Here is a 20,229-nt window from a genome sequence, read left to right as displayed (position 1 = left end):
AAGCCTTTCCATATAGTAGGGTTTTTTTTTTCAGGACTATGATTATCTTGAGGAGACTCTGAACTGGCCTCATATCTTACTTTCTGTTTACTTTCGATCGAGTCCCTCCGCCGCAGGCACATACGCAGCAACAGAGCTCCCCACCTAATAACTAACATCCGCTTTGGGAGCAAAGCAAACAAAAGCCGTCTGTAAATGATTAGGATTTTCTGTCAGCCACCATGTTATTATCATTCTTACACATGGACATCAGCGTTGCAGCGGTACGGGGACCGAGCAGCAACAAGGTCACTTTTTGTTGCCACATTTCAAATACACACGGGCCAGCAAGGTTGACCCGCAATCCCCTACTTGCGTAAGGCTCCGCACGGTTGGAAAAAGCACACGTATCGTCTTGCATGTGCCCCACGCTGGATCTCATGCCTGGAGTAAATGCATTGTCTGCTTCCCCACCGACCATAATCCAGTTCTTGTTTTTCCCCTTCTTTGTCTTCGACATGTTTGAGGTCGTAAATAACTTGAGAAATACTCGCGTTTCGATTCCAGTGTTCCACACAGCAAGGCTATTGTATCCACCGCTCGTTTCTGCTGCAGGCATGAATCAAAACAGCTTGCCTTGAAAGCCATATTCCTAATGAGCCATGCTTTTTGAATTATCTTTGGAAAAACCAGAGGGATGGCACAAAAGCCATGTTTGGATAAGCCAGATTTTTATCTCGAGCTTGACTACAGATGAAGATTGATCTTTCACAGGGCATGTTTACCATTGTCTGCCAGTCGTTTAAGAAATACTTTTCATCTGTTCGGCTGTTGGTGGGTATTTGTGGTCGGGCACAACCTGCAGCCTAAAGATAACCAAGAGAATATGTGGTTATTGGGCAACCAGAATGGTGCACGCTTTGCCGTGCAACTAGAACTGGGATAAAAGTAAGTTTCAGCTTTTATTCTTCAACATCAGTGGTTCTGGAGAATATGCAGATAAGTTTTTCAAAACACAGTAATGTGCAAAAGTTTCGGGTCGTCCATCGTTTCCTTGGGTTTCTCTTTCAAAGAGACATATATTCATGTAATATAAGTGAACTTCAGCAATGTGTTCTTAAGCTTTCAAAAGATATTTACAACTTTTTTTGTTACTTTTGCTGCATTTCCAATACATTAATGGATCTTTTACAAAGAGAACTTGATCTTTTTTTTATATTTGGCCACCTAAACTCTCACCTGTAAGTGATTTCAGACATAAAAGAGCCTCTAAATCTTCCGAAAAATGTGACTTAATTTCCTTGTTTATATAAGCGCAATTAGTAGGTTGTCACGGTCAGGTTCATAATGGGTGGAAATCGAAACAAAAATTTTCCAAGCCCTTCAAAAAGCCTGGAGAAATAATGATCATAATGATTTTTAAAGCTTGGCTCGTTGGAGGCAAACATTAGACATGAAATAATAAGCCATTGTTTCAATAGTATAGATTTAAACCATGGTCTTTAAAATGAGAACAAAAAAAAAAACATTGATTAGCTGACTTCATGCTAACTTCTGATGAATTCACTTTTAGGCAGACTGTCGCTAACATAGTAGTCTGCATCTTTTATTTACTTTAACTTTTCATCCAAAGAAACCTGCCATTGCTTTAGAAAACAAGATGTGTGAGAGCAGTAAGTGAAATAAGCTAATGCTTTGGTTGATTCTCGTATGACTTTGCGTTTGGTCTGGGAGGCAAGCAAATCAAACTTCCACATAATCGAAACAGAAAATATGGACACTATCTCACAAAATAATCAAACCTGCTAGGGTCCATTTGTTTCACTGAGATTTAAAAACCATGTTTAGTGGCCAAAATGTCACAGAGCCTGGATCCACATCAAAGTTAACATGCAGCTGTAAATCATTGCTTGCTTTCAGCGAAGGCGAAGTCCCAGCACGCTTTCTCCTTTTATTCAGTCTTCATGACTGGATCACATCTGACATGAACTTTTGGAACGCCCAAAAAGAGATCCATTTGATTGATGTTTTCCAATAAACCTCTCAATCTACCGATATCCTCGAAAGTTACAAAATATAGTCAGCATTTTATGGTAAAAATATTGAAATTTTCTTTTGTCTCTATGAATCATTTAACAAGTCCATTACTTGTAATTCTTCTCAGCGTTGCATGAGTCCCTTTACGTAGTTAATAATTTTTGTAAAAAAAATAAAATAAATACATTTCTATTTCAAACAGAACTTTCCAGCCTTCATGTGTGTGTGGGGCCCGTAGATATTTATTGTCAGGCTAGATGGGTCCTAATTGGGCCTGGAATCAAAACAGTCTTCTAGCATGAGACACAATGTGGTTGATAAGATACAAACCGTATCCTCAAACTTAAGAGTCTTCAGTGGATACACCACGTTTTGGACATTTCAAATGTCTGTTTTGCTCAACTTTGCGCAGCCTTGATGTTTCTCTATGACATAAAAAGGCTTCTTTCCTGGCACCATGCCCTACAGCGCAGACATATCAGGAACACAGGTGATCGTTTTTTTACATTACACAGCCAGAACACTCCTCTAGCTCCTCGAGGTTGCTAAAGTTTCTTCTTGACCTTTCATCAATTTTTAAAGATACGTCCAGGTCTCGGTAATGTCACTGTTGCATCATGTTTTCTCCCCTTGATGATCACCGTGTTCCCCGGTGCATATTCTGCTTCGGGAATGCTCTCTTATCCTGAATGATACCTTTTGATACTGACATGGCTGTTTATTTTTTTTCATTCGAGAGACGCAGCAAAGCTAATGTCAGGAAATGCCTGCATGAACAGCTGAACATTATTTGGCCTTAATCAGAGGCACTTTTAAAATGACGACCTCCTTTGAGTTTGAATGTGGTGTTTAATTGTGAACACAACCATGTCCCCGATTTTAGGAGGGCTGCAAATCATGCAACCACATATTTTTTTATTTTTTTTTAGTTTTTCCTCCTGCGAAGAGTTCAGTTTGTTTTTCAATTGAGCAAATTTGTCTCCCCGTTTCCTGCCCACATGGCCTCATATGTAAATGCTGGCAGGTCCTCAGGTCGTTCACCGTGGCGTCGTCTTCACGTCCGTATTGCGCACTTTGTGATAGATCGTTGTAAGAACACGAGCCGGGTTGTCTTCTTCCGCCTTTTGAGTGTTTTTTGTTCACCCAGTGTTTGAATGTCATGTGTGCGTTGTGCCATGTTCTGCTGTTTGTTCCTTTAGGGATTGCCTGGTCTCCCTACGCTGGCTGCTTTGCACAGCAATCAGATCCTGACTGTCAAGGTTTGTCTGTGGTGGTGCCGCCTAGCTGCTCGGTCCGACCCCCTCTGAAGCACACACTGGCTGCTTTCCGTCAAGCCCGATGACTGAGTATTCGCAGGGAAAGCCCTGTCAGTCGTTCTGCTCTATAGCCCGCTGTTGCCACCGTGCTCTCACTTAATAGATTTCTGCGCCGGGTTTTACATACCAGGTCTTCCACTGAGAGCAAAGGTGGCCTTTTACAGCTTTGTAATATGTAGTTAATTGGAACAAGACCCAGTATCCTGAAACCAAGACATGGTTTGGCTCATGTCCATGGACATTGAAATGAATGGAAGGAGCTCTAAAGGGAATACTCAGTTATGACCAAAAAGTGGCAAAAGAGTTTTTTTTTTTTTTTTTTTATTATAGCTCATGCCCATGGTTCACCACACAACCTTAAAACCACCAATTTGGCCTTCGTAATTGTTCCACCGATGGCTGTGCCAACGGGCGCGGGCAGAATAATACATGCATTGACAGACGGAAGGCATGAAATCAACCTCAACCCAGAAGGTTGACCCATGCTGGTTGCAGTGTGTGCAGCTCTCAGGGTTTGACTTGGCAGCAGGCGCAATGATGATGGCAGTGCTTTCAAAGACAAGGGGTGATTCCCATTTTTCCAAAGGGGGGGGGGACGGACTGTGAAGCCACTTCACACCCCAGAAGTGGTAATCATGGGATCTAGCTCCAAAATATAAGTCCAGACTTCCGAAGCAAGTCGCCTCAGTGTTGGAAAAGTGGGGATTCGACTCCGTCTGTGAAGGCGCTGTTTAAGAGGGGGGGGTTTCGTGAACATGGGTCTCTAACAAAATCTGTTTCTCTTTGCATTTGGCTTCTTCTCCTCCTGCTCCTCCTCCTCCTCCTGCTGCTGCTGCTTCTTCTTCTGGGACCTTCTCCTCCTTCAACCTTCTCTCATCTCTGAACCCCGACTTCTTGACCTCACACACCTGCTCAGATGGTCTTCCCAAAGATCAATCATGGCTTTCTTTCCGCTGACCAGCAGCTCATAAAGCGTCGGCTCATTAAGGTAGTGGCTGTGTTCTCTGTCTTGTCTCTTTGTCCACTGTGCCGAGGGTCACAGCATATCTTCTCTCTGCCCCCAGAGCATGCAAGCCTGTAGAGACCGTCATACCCAACCCTATGCTCCCTTCTTTTAATGTAAAAAGGAGACAAGAAAATGTCCTAATAGACTCCTGTTTAAGTGAAATTAAGGACCATCTTGGAATTAAGGAAAGGAATTTCCCCGCAAGTTAAATTGCTGGATATTTTATCAGTAACGGACCACACATTTTCAGTATTCCTCTCCTGATTATTGACAAATGTGACCTTTTTCAGACTGTGCTTATTGCATAGTCCACTTGGGATTGCATGCATCTTAGAGAAATAACACCTCGGCTATAAATCATTGCATTAAAGTTCCTTTTCATTGCTTTATGCTAGCTCCAAAATGCAATCTTTCCTCCCAGTTATGAATGGAGGTAGGCCATAGCCACCCACAAGACCATTACACCACTTCCTTTGTCATCATTTAACTGTAGTTGCTTCTGTCTTGGTGGAGCCAACAATATCACATAGAACCGACGTGGAAATGTGTTATTTTTTTGTCATACAGGGAGATCAAGGCCAGGCAGGACCACCCGGGCCGCCGGGCCCACCTGGCCCTCCTGGGCCACGGGGCCCTCCGGGGGACACTGGAAAGGATGGACCCAGAGGTTTGCCAGGTCTACCAGTGAGTATTGGTCTTTGATAAGTAGAGACGGTTTTTCACTCCATGACTGAATCCCATTTGCTCCGTTAACAAATCATGAAATTTGGACAAAACCTAGCTGACGACTTTTCCCTTTGATTAATTATTTATGTCAGGGGATGAAGCTTTCCAAGTACCCTTTGGATGTAAAGAGGGTGAGAAATAATGGCCCTTTTTTTTTAGGATAAACTTGGAATTTGGCAATCTACTCTTGCAAAAACACCACAGAAAGTGTTTCCCCATTAAAATATTTTTACACATACAAAATCCGCTGTAACGTATAGTAGCAGCTACTACAATTCATCGCTTTTTGGTATCTTTGTTGATTAACCGTGTTGATATCCTTGTTATTTCATCTAAAAAATTACAGCTATCACAACTCTTAAGAATGCTAAAGCCACTGGCTCGTCTGGTATGAAGAGATAACTGTTGACATGATAAACATGAAAATATTCACTCTGCATCTTTACACACGAAGAATGAGTGACGGTTCATGATATCCAGACCTCTTGAAGGAATTTGAGCGTCTATCTGCCAGAAATCGGTTATTGGTCTCTGAGTGTCTTCATGGCTTATATTGTTTTCTAGAATCAATTTATGGTATATATTTTCAGCAACCACCATGCTTAATAGCAAACTCTGTTGACAATATATACAAGGATTCAAAATATTGAATCTTTGTCAATATCAAAGTATCAAAATCTCAGAAATCAAAGGGTTTTAAGAAATAGTACATTTATTTAATAAACATGCACAATCTCCAGTAGTCTTCCAGAGTTTGGGGTCCTCTCTCAGCTCCCTCCACAAGCTTTCCAGTCTGGGAACTGAAATGAACTTGAAGGTTGTTGATTTTGTGTCTGGTGAACCATTTATGTGTTGACTTGGCCTGATGTTTGGGACCATTTGCCTGCGAAAAGATCCAGTGACAACCCGTTTTCCGGTAGAGGTTTCCATATTGTTAGTTAAAATCTCCTGGTGGTTTAAAGGGTTCATGCTGACACACTCATCCCTTTTGGGGCAGCCCACAGCATCACATATTTTCCGCCTTACTTAGGAGTGAAGGTGAAGAATCACGCATTTATCCCATGGTTCACACATGACCCACAGGTCTCATCAGATCAAATGGCTTGGTTCCAGTTAAAGTTTCCAGCAGAGATTAGCAAATTTCACATGTTTAAGTTTTCATGGACAGACTCTTGGCTGGAATGCCTCCAAAACAAGCGGTTAGCATCAAGATAACGTCTAAATGATGGTATTTGACCTTTTGAGCCTGAGATACCACTCTTTGCTGCAGTTTTGTAGCACTAAGCTTTTGTTTCCTTTTACTACCGTCCTCCTCACTGGATGCTTGATAATGTTCCTCATCTGGCCTTATTATCGCTCAACGTTGTGGTTTAAACATGTCTTGATTGTTTCTCTGACTGTAGAGGCATAAAGCTATTCTCTTGGAGTCATTTCAACACATATCTGCCATACTTGAAAGGAATATTCTCTTGTTTTTCCCATTTTTGAAAAGTGCCTATGGGTAACGTGTTTTTCTCTCTAGCCATAATATTTAGAACCAATGGAAGCAGAAAGGCAGGGGTTATTAACAAAGATTTTCTAGATACTTCATGTTAAATAAGAAGAAAACTCTTCCATTACATTTATTTTATGGTAATTTGTAGAGCACAATTTTTTTCGTTCCAAATCAATTGCAGTATAATGATTATGCAGTAAATACATGCATGAAAAATAAAGGTTGGGTTTTTCTAAAATGTTCAGGTTGAGATTATGCAGCCGCAATTAAAAGATGAAAGTAGTTTGTTAATGAGGTAATTTACACATCTTTGTTAAGAAGCATGAAGGTAATCATCTATTATTTTGCAACAGCTTCCAAATTCCCTCATTATCTGTGCTTCTTAAAGATGAATGATGATCTTAAATAATTGAAACACCTTTACCTCACTAAAACGTTCTTGGAGCTAAAAAAATTATGGCCACTTTGCTTTGAAAATAACAAATTTTTTCCTCCTTCGGTTTAACCAAAATGTCATTTGACCCGACATGTTGCTTTGAGGGAAACTACCGTTGGAAACCTTTTTAATGAAGAGTGAACAAACTGCCCCCATCTCCCAAACACTTATAGATAAGAAGAAATTCCCCAGAAGGAAGAGTATTGTTACTGTCCAGATTTATGTGGACTAAGATGATTCTGTTTGCAATGTAATATTTTCATTTCTTTATGTGCGCCACTGGCTTTTTTGCTCATTTTTGTGCATTTGGAGAAAAAGGAGAGACAGAAAAAACAAAAACCTGTTGGTTATTTTTAGCCATAAAACCGTCTGAACGCTAGCTGATCTTTATTGCGTTGGCAGGGATCTCAGCAGGAGCTCAGATATATTAAGAACTGTTTATGTGGTTATATCCAACTTTTTTGTGACTGTTTTTAGTTCTTAGTGTAGAAGTTTTTTGTTGTTTTGTTGTTTTTTTGCCAAGGAGTTACACTTCTCCTTCTAGCTGTCTTTACTTTTCTTTACTTAAGAGTGCTGGGAATAACTTAGAAGAAAGGCAAGAATTGCTCTGTATGTTCAGTGAAAATGATGCGTTTCTTGGTAATTTACCAAAATCTGAAGGTTTGAACCAAAAGGAGAAACCAGAATGAGATTATCCAATAGAGACAGACAAGAGGGTAGCTTAAACTTGCGAGCTATTCAGATTCATCCAGTACTATTGAGCATCTAGGATTTAATGCATTTGCATCCAAAAACATCTTCCAAACTCATTAAAACTTAATTAATTGTGTGAATATTTTAAAACAAGTCCTTGCTCTTTTATTAACTACCTTTTTTTTCAATTTTTTAGGGTGATCCAGGTCATCCAGGAGAAACGGGCCTCATGGTGAGCATTTATTCTACCTTCTATAATAACCTTTTTTCATTCAATTGGTACAGCAGCTTATTTTAGTTACCTTACACCAAAGATGGCTTAGACCCTAAGGCTCCAGTAAACGTCTCTGAAGCAAAATGTGAGTATATTGAAGACTATAGTTGTTTGTGTCAAGTCAGATAAAAGCTTTTGAAGCAGACTAGCAAGCTTTCAACGTTTTAGGTGACACCTCAGCCTGATTTGCGGAAACCCTTTGGTTTCACAAGTACGGCTGCATAATCTGAAAGCTCAGGACCCTGGGAGAGGGGGGGGGGGGGGGGGTCATGGTTGATTGTGGATCTATGAGCTGAAAGGGGCCGTGCCTATTGCAGATAGACAAAATGTCCATCGTTGTTGAAAGATTAACAAACCCTCGTTAACATAACGTCATTAAGTGGGACACAATCACATTGTTGACCACGTAATACTGGTGATAGTTTTAAAGCTTATAAGTTTGATTCCTTTTATTGTAGGATCAGAATCGGTACCTGTAGATTCCTATTCATAAACAACTCGGATCAGTATAGGGTACTTATTAGTAGTCCTGATTGGGTCATCTCTACTTTATACATGAAAGCTGAGCGATAAAATGGGATTTTTTTTGGTATTTAACAGTTGTTATAGTTGTGCCACCTGGCTTTGATGATATTTTAGGGCGGCCCGAGTTATAGTTGGAAATTTACGGCACCTGGTGAAACGTTTTCTCTCACAAACCCAAACACCTGAGACAAGCCTCTCTCCGGTTTACAGCAGGTGGATGCTGCTTGCCGTACTCGGCTAATAAAGCTTTTGATTAAAGTCTCCTCATAAAAGCTACGCTGAAAAGGTCAAAGCAAGCTCGTGGGAGGAGGAGGGGGGGGGGGGGGGGAATAAAAAATCAAAGGAGAACAATTGACTAAAATCACATTCTGCTGACGGATTTTTACAAAGGCAGGAACGGGAAGTGATCTGAGAGAAAGTGCCTTTTTATCTCGCCAATACATTACCTCTGACTTTTAGCTAAACTCAACAGTGACCCTGTAATGTTGCTTTTTTTTTTTTTTTGGTTCCCAAAAGTTTCGTTGGTAGCCATTCTTATCTGCTTGCACACAGTAGCAAAAAGTGTCGGTGACTCACGAGGGTAAAAATTTGAAGCGGAGAGTCCCAGGTGTGCTTCCGTACGCCCGTAGCGCTTTTCCAGCTGTTTGTGAAAGCAGCAGCTGGAGTTCCTCTCTAAAAAAAAATGTGTCCTCTCGCCGAGCTCGGCGTAGAAATAATCACTTCTCACTGTGACTCTTTAACTAAAGCGCAGCGTTTCACAAGTAAATACGCTGCGTGACACTGATGTACTTTTAACAAGGGATAAAGTCTTCATCTGGAAACAGGCCTCCTTGCTCTAAATCAGCAGGAGATCAGCACGAACCAGCTGTTGTTTGGAGGGGGGGGGGGGATGCGACACAGTACATTTACGATGTCAGAAGCTCTGTTTTTTTTTCTTTCTTAAAGCCAAAGGCTGATAGCTCGCTACTATGTTAAGTCTATTAGCAAAGATAAGATTTTGGATTGATGGAGACATTCCTGTAGTTAATTGTTTCTGTCTGTTTTGACTCCAGACAGAACGTACAAGTAAACTTGTCACTCAAGAACAAAACCCGGATCTGTCCTTAAATCCAAAAGGAATTAGATACTCTAAGGAGCGAGAGGATCCTGTCCCATTCAGCTCAAGGCAGGGTTGCCCTCCCTCCCAGTGTTCTCGAAGCAAGGCACCTAATTCGACGCAGCAACCCGTTTTCAGTGTAGATGCTATTGTTTAAGAGGCAAAAAGTTTTCCAGCAGCCTTTCAGGACATGTGGTGCTGGTTAGGGGGATTAAAATCTTGCGGTGCAACAAGGAGAAGTAGGAGGAGGAGGAGGAGGAGGAGGAGGAGGTGGCAAGACGACAAAGAAGAAAAGGAAATATTTCCAGGACTTAAAGGTTGAAAATGATCAGTGCCACAAGCTTTTTCTGTGGTGAATTAAAAAGGTGTTCAGCTGCTCCACGGAGGTGGCCTGCAGCCTCGCGCAAAGTGTTTATTTGGATTCTGATTTTGCTCGGAAAAGATTATATAAGCCCAAGAAGACTCCATCCAAAACGTGCACAAAAAAAAGTCATTCTCAGTTTTCCTCATGGCATTGTTTCCAGTTTGATTCTGTATCGTTCCAAAATTTACCCACATTACACAAATAACTTTTCCGATGTGCCTTTTTTTTTTTTTTTTTTTAAATAAGGACACTCGTTTGTTGATGCCTTTGACTACTTTTTTTTATCAGATGTTTATCCTAAACAAGAGAAGAGATGTTTGGGAATTGTTTGAAAGAAAAACCAGTGCATCTGGATAAATATTCAGAAAACCACTTTGGGAACAAATCTGTTTTTAAAATCTTATCAGATTTGTCTAACTGTCAGAAAACCTTTTTCAAAGCCAGAGGAGCTTTTCTGTTTTGTTTTGTTTGAAAAACAAACAACTCTTTTTTAAGCTGTTGAGGAACGAATGAGGGGACACAAGGATTGATAACACATTTTAATATATTCATAAACCACGTATCTCAAGCTCCTATAATTTTGCAAGCTAAATGGGAAACGTTGGATGCTAGACAGGATAAAGTTGCGGTGAAGTTTGGAATAAAATCCCCGCACAAACTTAACTAGCTTGACTAGTTAAGTTTGTGGTGGTTGGAAGCTTGACTAGCTTCCAACGAAATTTCGTTCTGTACGCACTCTGTGCATACAAAATGACAAATAAAGTTGTCTAAGTCTAAGTCTAGTGTAAACAAAATGGCAACTCAGAAACACGAGGAAACAGCGGGCTTTCGGAGGATGAAATAGGATATTTAATAATATATTTAAAAATACGTGTTTTTACCCGTTTTTAAATTGTATTGTTTAATTTCAGCTCACGGATAACGAGTTTTGCCTTAAAAAAAATGAAAACCATGGCTGTTTTTTAACCATTTATGAGGGAGAGCAACAGAAAGGACCAAATTAAATTCTGTTCTCACCAGTGCCAGTGGTAACCAGGAGCCGCAGCTGGCCCAGGAGCAGGACCACAACCTGCACCGCGTTCAATGTGAGCCTCACTTGGCTCTGATATTGAACCACGGTATCAGAATGTAGGTTTCACAGCTAGCTATAAGCCCAGGTTAGCTGAATGTCCAGCCTAGGGTTGCCAACTGTTCCGTATTAGCCAGGATTTCCCATATTAGCCAAATTGAAGTGTCCCATATGGGACGCTCTGTTTCCTGTATTTTGACTACAGTCTGCAACTTACCTGGACCTAAACTAAGAAGTCAGGGTCAAAATAGAAATCATGGCGCTGCTTGCTTCACAGTCTCCGACAGATCAAGATTGAAATTAAATAATAATCTAAATATTTTTATTTTAGCTGTATTTTTATTAACTTTAACATACTGAAAGACAGTGGTAGATTCTAAAGCTGATTTATTAGTATTTATAGAAACTATAATAATGAACTTTTTAAAAATGCATAGATTTGATTGTAAGTTATCCCCCATGTTCATCAAAATAATTTGCGTGTCTTAAAAATATAAACCTGTGGCTCGAAAGGTACGTACATCCATTTCATCAGGTCATAACGAGTTTAAAATGCAACATTTGTTGGAATACACATCTGCTGGGTGTAATTTTTTACCACAGTTGCTACCAAAGTTTGGGCTAAAGTATTGAATGTCTTCAAATGATCTCCAGAAATCAGTTGAAACGGCCATTCCACGCTTGTTTAAATTTTAAACGGCCTATTTAGCACTGTTTGTTTTCTTCCACTCGTTGGGACCACAACTTCCTGTCAGTGTTATTTTATTAATTTGAAGCTGAAAACTTTAAGAACCCACCAATTTAACATCTTGGACTAATCAAAATATACAGAGTGACTGGCCTTGCAGCCCTTAGAGGAGTCGCAGTCCACTACGTTAACATAACAATGTACCCATGACTGTCATCGCATCATTATTAAGCTCTGCAACCTGGAGTCTAATGAAATGTCAAATTGTTAACCCAGAATAGAGTGTTATTGAATCGGCTAAGGTTTCTTAAGCCGGCTATGTATTTTACGGTCACTACACATTCATGTATTTACTTAAACCTTCAGTGTAGGTTGACCAAATGGACTATATGGGTTTTTTTTCTTCATATATTTTAGTCACACTAGAATGATGAGTATTATTAAAAAAGCCTAAGAAAATAAATGATGTGGAGACAGTATAGGTAAAACCCACAGGTGTAAAGTTTCTGTAGCATTACATCACAGTGGTGTATTAACCTGCGTTCAAGGCTACTTTAGTGGGTACACTAACTCGGCTGTTTGGACAAATAATGAAACAGCAGATTACATGGCAACAAGTTCAATTAAACATTTAGACTTGTAGTGGATTTTGTTCTCTAGTTCTAACCAAGGATCAGAGCAAAAAAGACGTTAATCATGACATGTCAGTAGCTGCTGAAATACTTGGATTTTTTTAATTCACAATCAACTGTGTAGTTCACAGAGAATGATCAAAAAAATGAGAGAATATTTAGTGAGCAGCTGTTTGTTGAATCAAAATGTGTTGTTGGTGTTAGAGATCATAGAAGAACCTGCAGTCCAGACAGGCTTGGGGCTATAGAAATGCCATCTGCCTTTTACGACCAAAGTATGCAGAAAACTACCTACCTTTCCTTGAAGCACATGGCTACAGGATACAGCAGCAGAACACCATACCTGGTGAAACTAAGACTAAAATTCAAACGGGCTCACCAATATTGGATCAATTATATTGTTAAAAATGATGCGTGGTCTGATCTGACTCAGTTCTTGCTGCAACATTCAGATGGTACGGTCCAACATTGGCAGGAAACACTTGAAAGCATGGATCCATCTCGCCCAGTGAACCAAGTTTGTTTTTGATGGTGTAATGTTTTGGGGGAATATTTTTTTGAGCAGATATGAGGACTCGGTCCCCTTAGTACCAGTTAAGCATCATTCAAACACCACAGATTAACTTAGCACGTTTGCTGACCTTGCCTATCCCTTCATGACCCCCCATGCACCCATTTTTTGACGTCTACTTCTAGCAGGATAATGCACCATGTCATAAAGCCTAAACCATCTCAGACTGGTCTTTTGAAGACAACAAGTACTCCATGTCGCCGGATATCAGACCAGTGGAGGACCACAGGTTGTGGTTGAACAGAAGACGGCTGTGTGACGCTGATGATTCAGACACCTTGCTGAATCTAAGCCAAAAAGAATTGAGGTCGTTGTGGAGGCAACAGCGGGTCAAGCTTAGTAGCAGCAAAAACAACTTAACAAAGCAGCCGGTGTGTGTAGAACCTTAGTGCGTATGCTTTCGACAAGAAGCGCTCTGAGCTGCACTTTGATCTGCCCAAATTTGTTTTCCTTTTATTATTGCAGAGCAAGAGCCACTCGCAGTGCATTTATTTTTTTTTTTTTGTAAGCAGAGGATTTAAGTGCCGCTGGGGTCGAGTGTGGGAAATGACCTGGCAACTGCATCATTGTCGTCCAATCCCAAAGCCATGAATGGAAGCTGAAAACATTCAGCGCTTTGTGCGTGTGCTCGGATGCTTGACTGCAACAAGCATCCTGTTGTCCCGTTTTCCGATTGTTGAACGAGGATGCTAAGGTGTAACATGCAGAGCACACATAATAATAAGCTATTCTTTCATTCAGAGTCCCATTTAGCTCAGATTATTGCCCCCGTCGAGCAACCTTTTGAGTTCTACTTTGATTCGAAAAAGAATCCGGACTTCCTCGAGGGCCCTTGACTTTCGGAAAAAAAATCCCCTTTCCTGCTACTCACTCTTGAGTGCTCTCAGATGTAGCCCAGTTAATTAGCACTCAGGTAAGTGGCACATGCTCTCACATACCTATCGGGTCATAAAGATGTTTACCCTGCTGAGGTTAGCAAACAAAGGCGTTTAAAAGCAAGGAGGAGGAAAACCTTTTTTTTTTTCTCTCTCTCTCTCGCTCTTTCTTGGCTGGATAGAGCAATGAAAGTTCTTTACTGAGGTTTTTATTATTGCTGCAGATGGAATGCACAATAAAAGAGCTGCAACTGAGCGGGCCTTGCTTGTGTATGGGAGTACTGGTTTGCTAACAAGACTTTAAAGGGCAAATTTTTTTTTTTTTTGGGGGGGAATGTAAATAGGAAAATGGGATACCTTGAGCTATGTGATGAACGCTTTGCTTCATCAACAAAACTTAACAAGAAGTGATCCAACGAGCTCCTTCCCAGAAAGCCAATCATTATTAAGTCATAACTTGGCGCCAACCGAACCATGCTTGATTTGCGCAGACATTTGCACTGACAGACAAACTTTTCAACTTTAATATTACCTCACTGGGAACGTTTTCCCATAATACAGGCACACTCAGAGTTTTAAACTCAACGAGGGACCGTATCTTTTTGACATTTATACAGCGTCGATGCGAACAAGAGCTGAAAAGTCGCCGCCGTTGAGGGCTCGCTGAGCAAAGGGTCCGTCTGGCCTTAGCCGAGCCACAAGCCAAGCGCCAAATGGCACAGTTTCTCGAGCCCCGAAGCGAGCACAGAACTGGCTGATAAGGAGTGTCGTAGCAGCCAGAACTGAAAGGTGTTAATGAACTGCTTTGATACGGCAAGAGTTCAGTCTTCTTTTTACAAGATTTCGTCCACACAAAACTCAGGAGAAGGCTGACAAGCTAACATGGCTTCCTGTTTAATGGACGGCACAATTCCAGACGCATTCATCACTTACATTTCAGAAACGTGGCGCCTTTTTCTTTTTTTTTTTTTTTTTTTTTGTGCTGTCTAACTTATTATCTCTGTAAGGCTTTCCAGATCTTGGCCCGTTTAGGTATACTGAACCTTTCCCTCGTCTTGGACTGCGCGCCGGGCGCGTGGCACGGCCAAAACGAGGCACGTTCCTCTGGTCGTTAAAGCGAACAAAGACGGAGATTGTCATAAAAGATAAAGCCCTGAGAGCTTTAGTTATCCGTGGCCTCATTACGGATTCATATTTAGGGAGCAGTTCCATGACTAGAAAGGCTCAGAGTGAGACAATTTGCAGTCCTCGCCGGAGAAATGAAACAAGGGGCTGATTGTGATTCAGTTCTGCCTGAAGGGCGTATGCTCGTTGCATGAAATCCTCCCATGAGTTTGCCAGTCTCGCTGCTGGCTTCGAGGAGTGCATTATTTCATCTGACCAGGACTCTTTTTTTTTTTTCTTCTTCGTCTTCTCTGCTGTATTTTCCTTTGAGTTAATCTCTTTCTGTCTCCCTTATCTTTACAGGGACTTGAGGGGCCTCAAGGCCCAAAGGTAAGTTATCAAAAATCTATTTTTTTTGTTCTTTTACGCTCTTTGCTCTTCTAGATTATCTAAGAAAGGTGTAACTCTCTTTCGTATTTCGAAATAGGGCTTCAACTGTCTTGTTTGTAGCGCCTTGCAAAAAAATACTCCCAGGCGCTTAAGTCGCTTCACGTTTTCTCCCATCGCAACATCAAACATCGACGCCTTTACTGGGATTCATGTGGTAGATTAGCACAAAGTTGTGCGTAATTGTGAAATTAGAAGGAGAAGGATTTACTTCAACAACAAAAAAAAATGGAGGTGTGCGATTATTAAAACATCTGTATGGTGGGCATTAGTACCCATGGGGGTCAGCCCCTTTCAGACCTGCCTACCTTTTGCTGCAATGTATATACCTGCATGTCTCTACCAGCTTTGCACCTTTTTTTGTCCCTTGTTCTTTGCAAAATGGTCCAGGCTCAGTCGGATTGAAAACGAGAGCATGTCTGGACTTTGAATGAGGCCATGTAACATGATATTGTTTGATCTACAACGTTGTGTTGTGGCTCCTGCTGTATATTTAGGGTTGCTTCCTTACTGCAAGCTGAACCTCTGCCCTGGGGTCAAGTGTTTTCAGAATCAGAAATACTTTAATAATCCCAGAGGGAAATTACAGTTCCAGTACAACCGTCCATCACATACATCATGTTTTGCAGCCTGTCTTTTCAGAAATTCCCTGTGGTTAGCTCCATCAACGCTGATCAGCATCCCTATCCCTGCTAGAGAAAAGCATCCCCACATCATGATGTTGCCATGGTATAAGCACGGTCATGTCCAGTCTGAATTTGGATTTTGTGATAAACCCTAAAAGTTAATTTGCTGCACATGCCCACTTATTTTGTTCACATGCTTGGCTTTCTTCCTTGCCGCCCTTCCATATAAGTAACTGAGAGCATGACAACTTGTTGCGGACAGACTCGACCCCATCTGAGCTTTGAATCTCTGCAGCCCCTCCAGAGTTTTCCTCCTGACCACTCCTCTAATTGTTAATCTACTCGCCAGGCTTTCCAGTTCAGGTGGACGGCCGTGTGTTGGTAGCCGCGCTGCTGAGCAATGCTCTTTTTTTTTTCCCATTTCCAGATGATGGACTGAGCAGAGCTTGGTGTGAGATGTTCAAATCTTGGGATGGTTGTTTTTCTTACCTAATCCTGCTCTCTAAACGTCTCCAGAACGCTGGCCGACCTGCTGTGTTCCTCGGTCTTCACGACGCTGTTTATTCCCCCGACGTCCTCTACCAAACCTCTCAGGCCTTCACAGACCAGCTGCATTTATACTAAGATGAAATTGCACACATGTGGACTCTATTTCCCATCTGGGTGACTGACTGCGTCTGACAGCCGTTGGTTGCACGGCGCGTTTTCTAGGGGCAACCGGAGTGAAGGGAGGATGAATCCCAGTAAAATTCAAATCAGCTAAATTCAAGTCTGTGGTTGTGGAGTGACAGAATCGAAACAGCTCAAGGGGAATCGACGCTTTTGCAAGGCACTGAAACAACGCTGAGAAACTCCGACATAAGCCAAAAGGCGTCCTCGTGTCTTTGTTTAGCGTAATGTTTTTGAATCTATAGTAACTAGGTCCAAGTCACGCAAGGGGGCTGTAAAATATGTTGGGAGGTTTGATATGTTTACCTGGAGATTAGAGAGAGGAGAGAACCACAGTCGGGTCAAGCAAACAAAAGGGGACGAGGGCAAAAAAGAGACGAATGAGAGATGGAGAACAGAGAACCAGGAGTTAAGTGCTGCGATACAGACTGATGTGGGAAACAGATGGAGGCCGTATCCCGCCATCAGGTAGCTGCCAGTGTTTGCTCAGTGTAACCCAATCAGACATTTCCTGTCTGCGCCGTCATCTGTCCACGAGGTTGGGTTGGGGGGGGGGGGGGGGGGGGGGTTTGTACGTGAAGGGGTCAAAGATGATCCACCGCCGCGTTAATGACTCATAATCCAAGCCCCGGGGCTGCTCAATTAGATCTTCTGCTGTTTGGTAAAAGGGGGCCACATGGAGACCCCCGATCAGGTTTCATCACCTCGGTGGCAGTTTGGTTGCCATTAAATGATAAAACACCCGGCATGAGTCATGTTTACTCAGTACTTTTAGAAGGGGGGGAAAAAAAAAAAAACATGAGAAAAAAAAAATTCAAAGACTCCCTTTTATTGTTCCTGCTCTCCAAAACCTACATCTAGAATAACAATAAGGAATTTTTATCAGAAAATAGCTGACATAAAACCCAAGTAAGATGGGAAAGCGGCTTCATAACGACACAAATAGTTTTTTTAGTAAGTAAAAGCGCAGATGTACTGACTTCCCTCGCAGCCAGAATTGATCTGACAAAGCTGATAACCCACAAACATTTGTGCCTTTCGTGTCTTTATTAAAACAAATTGAGTAATCACTCAAACAGACAGCGGGCTGGAAAACATATCTGACTTTATTGGAAACTCCCTCAGACATTTCCTGTTACCGCTGATGAGACTCGCTCAGTCAGGGGGAGGATTTTTGGAGGATTCCTCCTGACAAAGCTGCTTTTCTCAGAGATGTCATCGATTTGAGCGCCCCCTCTTGAAATCGGGCCGCAGCATCTAAATTAGGGGGAAATTGGATATCATTTTTTATATCATTGTTTGAAGTTTTAGCGTGTAAGAGTGAGTGAGGGCGATCTGTGGGGGATGCTTTGTTTGTGACGGGGATCTTTATATATTCTGCAGGATCGTCAGTTTTGTTTAGTCTTCACCTTTCCTGTCAGTAAATCCTGCCTAATGCATTTTTTTTGCGTCATGGGACATTGTGTTGTCTCAATTTCTCTCCTCAATTACTCAAAACCAACAAGACTCTAAGGTGCCAAAGCTACCCCAAACTGAGACTTGATAATTGTTTTTCTTGCTTTAGGAACAAAAAATGTTTCATAAAAGATGTAGGTTGAGCGCTAGAGATGCTTTTCGTTTGCAGAAAGCCACCTCCTGAGAAACTGGCCTTTTCCAGCTCTGACCATGTTGAAAATTGAACTCATCATGAAGATATTATCAGTTCATAAAAAGCAATCCCTCTGGGGAAGAGCGCCTCAACATCCAACCCTTACCAAGCAGATATAGTCATTTTTCCGGCATTATCTGTGGGTGATAAAGAAAACAAGGCTGGTACGACCGATTGTGCATTGTTAGATCTATATTTAACTAAAACAACAGTGTTTTGGACATAAAGGGTGATTTTTAAAGAAAGTTTGTATTGCTGTGTTTATTGATAAATGTATCTAAATGAATTTATAAGCCTTCGCTTTTTTCTTTTTTCTTTTATTTTTGCCAGGGTTCACTCGGGCCTCCTGGTATCCCAGGAATTGATGGACGGAAGGTGAGATTTTTAATCCGAAGAAACAGTGTTCTGTATAATGATCTTGTCTTTCTTATATTTATTCTCTCACATTTGCTTGTCTGCCTCACGTTTCTATGGTTCAACTTGCACAAAGTGTGTACACCAACACAGATATTTACCAAAATGGGGATTTTTAATGTTGCACATGCACCCCCCCCCCCCCCCCAGAAAAGTTTTAGCACTTTATAATAATGAATCTTTACAAATAGGACTTTTTTTAAATAAATTCTGGTTTCTGGTGTGCCAATGTGCACTTCCTTTCCGAAGAATATTAAAAATAATGCAGAAGGATACTTTGTGCATGCCCGCTGTTCTTTGCTATGATAGAAACCACAACAAAGATAGAATTTTTTGCTTTTCCTTGTCTCTTGTTTCCATTTAACTTCATTTATAACCCCAATAAGTTATATAACTATGTGTAAATTGCAAATATTGTCAAAACAAAGAGAAGGAACAGCATTTTGTGGGGAATTTATCTTTTGACTCTTTAGCCACGTAGTGCCTTTGTCATCCTGAGGATCTTCATTTGAGTTTTGATGTTGTTAATGTTGTAACCATTTACTGGTGCAAAAATATTTATCACGTGAATATGTTTAAACTTAACTGGATGCTCTGCAACAATTGCTTGACCAATTGGGCAGCAGTCATAGACTGTGTAGAGTGCTTCAACGTTTGAGTCCAAGATGGGCAGGTGATCATTAAGTATATAAAAACATGAGACAGTTGTGACCCTTCAGTAACATCCTCTGTTCTTAGGCTGTAGCTCACACATATAAGTAATCGGAGTGCCTTTTAACAAATCTCATACTTCATACACATGACAGAACCTGATGTGCCCTTCATTTCTTGACCTTTTGACCCTTTTTAGATGGGACATCTTTCATGGCAAGATAAGAAGTGGTGTTCCTTCTTATTTACTATCAATCCGGTGGGGAAGTTTCTCTTTTTTTTAAAGATTTTTGAAAAATTGCCACTGTTGTTTTCATAATGCTGAAAAAAAGATTTTCCCTCCTCCTCGGCATTGTTTTGATTTACCTTCCAAATGTGCAAGTCATCCCTAGCAAGTAGATTAATAAATACCCTGCACTCTGTAGGTTCTGGAGGCTGATCTCCACCTGTATTAACAAATCCTGCTAAATAATATCACCACTCTAGACAGATGTTAGTTTTTTAATTTGCACTTTGTAGCACAAACAGGAAAGATATCACAGAAATCTACCGTATTTTTCAAACCATAATGTGCAATGAACATTTTTCCCAAGTGTGTAATATCACTCTGCCCCTTCACCTACAGAGCGCCCTCCTGAGGGGGAGAGCTATCCGTCTCTGTCAGGAGGACATGTTTCTAACATAGGGAAAAAATAAACGTAACTTTTATATTGAATTAACTTACTAGGTTTATTGTTGCAGGCTGCCTAAAGACTCCCACAAACTCGGGTGTACTGTGCGCATACTGTGATCTTGGCGGACTCCGCGTTGACTCTGCGGTAGTTTTACCCTTCATAGTCCAGCGTACTGTTGCCTACATTTCTTGTGGCAAATTCCTGCAATTCCCAC

At 41.2% G+C, this 20,229-nt stretch overlaps 1 protein-coding gene across 16 annotated transcripts in view; it reads left to right on the top strand.

Moving 5' to 3' along the window:
• The window catches only part of LOC105927933 (collagen alpha-1(XXV) chain), a 242,659-nt gene that overhangs the window by 163,885 nt on the left and 58,545 nt on the right, over positions 1 to 20,229 (top strand). For 11 of the 16 annotated variants that reach the window (XM_036146555.1, XM_036146558.1, XM_021317685.2 and 8 more), the window contains exons 7-11: positions 4,249 to 4,320; positions 4,906 to 5,022; positions 7,885 to 7,920; positions 15,250 to 15,276; positions 18,607 to 18,651. In XM_036146555.1, the coding sequence (XP_036002448.1) occupies positions 4,249 to 4,320; positions 4,906 to 5,022; positions 7,885 to 7,920; positions 15,250 to 15,276; positions 18,607 to 18,651 (297 nt within the window). Of the gene's footprint in view, positions 1 to 383; positions 429 to 3,215; positions 3,276 to 4,248; positions 4,321 to 4,905; positions 5,023 to 7,884; positions 7,921 to 15,249; positions 15,277 to 18,606; positions 18,652 to 20,229 lie in introns of those variants that run through there. The other 5 variants (XM_036146565.1, XM_036146553.1, XM_036146564.1 and 2 more) reach the window with 2 other exon arrangements.

Source organism: Fundulus heteroclitus, chromosome 14, assembly GCF_011125445.2.
Source record: "Fundulus heteroclitus isolate FHET01 chromosome 14, MU-UCD_Fhet_4.1, whole genome shotgun sequence".
NCBI lineage: Eukaryota > Metazoa > Chordata > Actinopteri > Cyprinodontiformes > Fundulidae > Fundulus > Fundulus heteroclitus.
The sequence above is the reverse complement of the archived record's forward strand: the minus strand, read 5'-3'. Positions and strand labels throughout refer to the sequence as shown.